This window comes from Mandrillus leucophaeus, unplaced genomic scaffold (assembly GCF_000951045.1).
Source record: "Mandrillus leucophaeus isolate KB7577 unplaced genomic scaffold, Mleu.le_1.0 Scaffold48, whole genome shotgun sequence".
NCBI lineage: Eukaryota > Metazoa > Chordata > Mammalia > Primates > Cercopithecidae > Mandrillus > Mandrillus leucophaeus.
The window spans coordinates 369,278-372,854 of record NW_012105142.1 but is presented as its reverse complement, the minus strand read 5'-3'; the positions used below and the strand labels follow the sequence as shown (position 1 = coordinate 372,854).

General features: G+C 55.0%; 1 protein-coding gene across 1 annotated transcript in view; it reads left to right on the top strand.

The window, feature by feature from the left end:
- WDR88 (WD repeat domain 88) overlaps positions 1–2,713 on the top strand; it is a 77,748-nt gene extending 75,035 nt beyond the window's left edge. Inside the window, exon 11 of the mRNA XM_011995277.1 lies at positions 2,299–2,713. Within this exon, the coding sequence (XP_011850667.1) occupies positions 2,299–2,484 (186 nt within the window). The 3' untranslated portion in view covers positions 2,485–2,713. The remainder of the gene's footprint in view (positions 1–2,298) is intronic.
- The last annotated feature ends 864 nt before the right edge of the window (positions 2,714–3,577 follow it).

Sequence of the window (3,577 nt, the reverse complement as noted above, 5' to 3'; positions counted from 1 at the left end):
CAAAAAAAAAAAAAAAAAAAAAAAAAAAAAAAAAAAGGAAAGAACTTTCCAGCCAAGAGAACAGCCAATGCAGAGCCTGAGAGGCGGGAGCCAGCCTGGTGTGTTGGAGGGATGGAGTGAGGGGGCGTGGAGGGGATGAAGCCCGCAGGAGCACTGGTCAGTGGAAGAATGGCCAGGTACACAGCTGGGCACTGCGTGACCCTCCTACCCTGGGTAGGTCCCCAGTGCCCCACTTCCCGTGCAAGAGGCTCAGGTGCCCGCGCTTCTCTAGTGCAAGAGCTTGGTGGTCAGGCCAGCATATTTTCTGCTTCACCAGGCCCAGCCCGGGCTGGCCACAGAGGCTGTCCCTGGGCAGTGGAGGCAACTCCCGGCTGGAGCCTCTCTGTGCACACACCTGGCTGCTGCCTTGGAGTGTGGGCTGGGCCCGCTTGAGTCCTTCCCTGGGAATCCTGGAGCCACCTAGACTTGACCTCCTTTCAGGTTTGGCTGGGAGCCACGGCTTCTGGGAATGGCTAATTTGGGAGCCGCACAGCAAGGCAGGAGTATGGGGGTCGGACTCAAACGACCTTGTCCCTGTGGCCGTGTTGGCCATTAAACCCCGAAAGCTGACTCGCTACAGAGCAGTGATGGCCCTTGTCTTTCACCGGCCACCTAGGGCAGGGCCTGGGAGCCACCTCCTCTGTCAGCCCTGCTGTTCTGGGGTTGGACCGTGAGATGTAGGAATGTAGGATAAGGTAGGTAAAGATCACATTTCTTTTTTCTTTTTCTCTATTTCTTTTTCGAGAGGGAGTCTAGCTCTGTCACCCAGGCCGGAGTGCAGTCGCGCGATCTCGTCTCACTGCAACCTCCGCCTTCCAGGTTCAAGCGATTCTCCTGACTCAGCCTCCTGAGTAGCTGGGACTACAGGTGCCCGCCACTACGCCCGGCTAATTGTTTTGTGTTTTTATTGGAGACGGGGTTTCACCATGTTGGCCAGGCTGGTCTCGAACTCCTGAGCTCAAGTGATCCACCCACCTCAGCCTCCCAAAGTGCTGGGACTACAGGCGTGAGCTATCCGCACCCGAACTGGGATCTAATTTATTTCTTGCAAAAAAAGGAAAAGAAAGAGGCCTACCTGAAGCTGAAGCAAGGATGAACCTGCTGCATTTGACTGGCTCTGAATCAATTAACATGAGAAGCCTCAGAGGCCAGGCTGCCCCGAGGCCTGCCCCAGGTGGGGTTTACCCCTCTCTCCAGCAGGCCTCAGTGTCCTGGAGCGGGCAAGACAGCAAAGCCTAGGGGCTGGGAAAGCCAGAGCAGGGGCGTGCTACCTTGCAGGCTCTTCTCCAGGGGACCATGCATGGCGGGAACCCCTCAGGGGCCTCTGCCCATAGCCTGGGAGACCCCATCCCATGGGATTCTTGCTTGTTAGTGGGAAGCAGACGTGGTGGGTGAGTTGTGCCATTTGTTTCCAGTGTTCTCTGTGAGCTTTGGCCAGAAACAGGCTCATGGACGCAGGAGGGCGCCTAGCACCTGCGTCAATCTACTTCACACCCCTGCTTTGTTCAGAAATCTTGCCTACTTTAGTCTCATGGTTCTGTAAAAGTTGGGTGTTCTCAGGATGTCAGGGAGTAATCCTCTCAGTCCCACAATTTTACTCTGCACAGAACCATGGATGGGGCTGGTTCACCCCCATCCTCCCGACTGTCAAGAGGCTTGCCACGCATGTCCTCAGGGCCCCCATGGCAGGAGACATGAGCTGGCAGGACCTGCTTAGCCATTGGTGGGGAAGAAGCCTGTGCTCATTCTCTCTCTGCAATTTCTGCCTTTGTGGTGTTAGAGATTCCAGAGAGGCGCTGCGCCCGGTGGCTCACGCCTGTAATCCCAGCACTTTGGGCAGCCGAGGTGGGTGGATCACTTGAGGCCAGGAGTTCGAGACCAGCCTGGCCAACATGCAGAAACCCCATCTCTACTAAAAATACAAAAATTAGCTGGATGTGGTGGTGCATGACTGTAATCCCAGCTACTCGGGTTAGCTGAGGCAGGAAAAGCGCTTGAACCTGGGAGGCGGAGGTTGCAGTGAGCCAAGATGGCACCACTGCACTCCAGCCTGGGCAACAGAGTGAGACTCTGTCTCAAAAAAAAAACCCCAAAAAACCAAAACCAAAAAAACACAAACAAAAAAGAGATTCCAGAGAGGGGAACCCTTCCCTTGCCCCAGCTCAAAGTAGCTGGATCAGGCGGGAGAATTCTAATGGCATGCCTGGATCCCCTCTGACCAGCACCTTCTTTCTGCTCTTTTAAAATATCCCATGTCAGTGCGAAAGATGTGACAGGCCTTTCTCCATCTTCAAGAGTGACACCTCTTCTGAAGTGTTCACCCAATGCGTGTTCTGCCGGATAGATACAAGGGGCTTGCCAGCAGAGACTTCACCATCATCGTCATCGTCATCGGAGAGGGAGAACTTGCTGCCGCCGCCGCCCAGCGGAAGCCAGGATGATTGACAGCTACAGGCCCCTTTGAGTGACTCCAGCACAGGTTTCCTAGCATGTAGGTTTTGGGGCTCTGCAGGGACTTTCTCTTGGGCCCCTCCCAGGCTCAGTAGGCCTGTCAGACTGGGGCAGGACACAAGCCCTGGCTGGGGTCTCAGTACAGTGCCACCTCCTCAGCTTTCAGCTTGGGGAGTGAACACTTGACTTTCCGTTTTCATGCAGAATAAATCTAATTCCTTTGGAAAACAAGTGTGCATGTGCATTTGAAAAGCAGTCTTGCTATTTCTAAGCTTTATGCCTTGGTGCTCATCCTATTTGATACTTGGAACATATATTAGACTCACATTGTGGAGTCTGGAGTTGACTGTAAGATGACCCGTGGGGGCTGGCACCAGCAGTTCTGGGCAGTTTGTCAAATGAGTATGACAAGGTGTGGAGCCCCCTCTGTGGGCGAGATGGCAAGACACAATGGGTGACTCCCTGGCTAATGCTCCCAGATGGCCACCTGTCCGGCGCAGAGGACCGTTTGATTAGGCAAGGGGGTGGCGGTGGCATTGCCATCACGGTGATGTCACATGCTTTCTCCTCTAGATGTCTCAATTTCCAGAACGCCCATGCCTATGTGCAGCCCTCTTCCTGCTGCCACGGCATTTTGCACAGCGTGCATCAGTCCATAAATAGGCTGAGATAGGAGCTTAGGTTCCTATTGCACACCATGCTGGGTGAACCTTTCTGTGCATGCTGCGGGGATGCTGGGTGGATGGGTTGACAGTGTTCGGCTTCGTAGTTGCCACAGGCCCTCTGGAAAGTGCGGAAACCAGTGGCTGGTGTAGTTGCGTGAGGACACCCAGAAGGCGCAAGTGAGAAACCAGGGAGGGGAGGGCCTTGCCTGCTCTGGCAGCAGAAACCCCTCCATATAAGGTGTTGGTGCCCCACGCCAGCAGCCTGGGAACTCCGAAGCCCACGATCCCTCCTCTGAGCCTTCCTGACTCCTCAACTTTTGCCCAGCTCAGGATCCCCGGAAGAAGCGACTCAACTGAAGTTATGGCTGCGGGAGCTGGCAGGGCCTCGGCCTTCTCAGGCTGAGGTCCCCGGGCGGAACGGT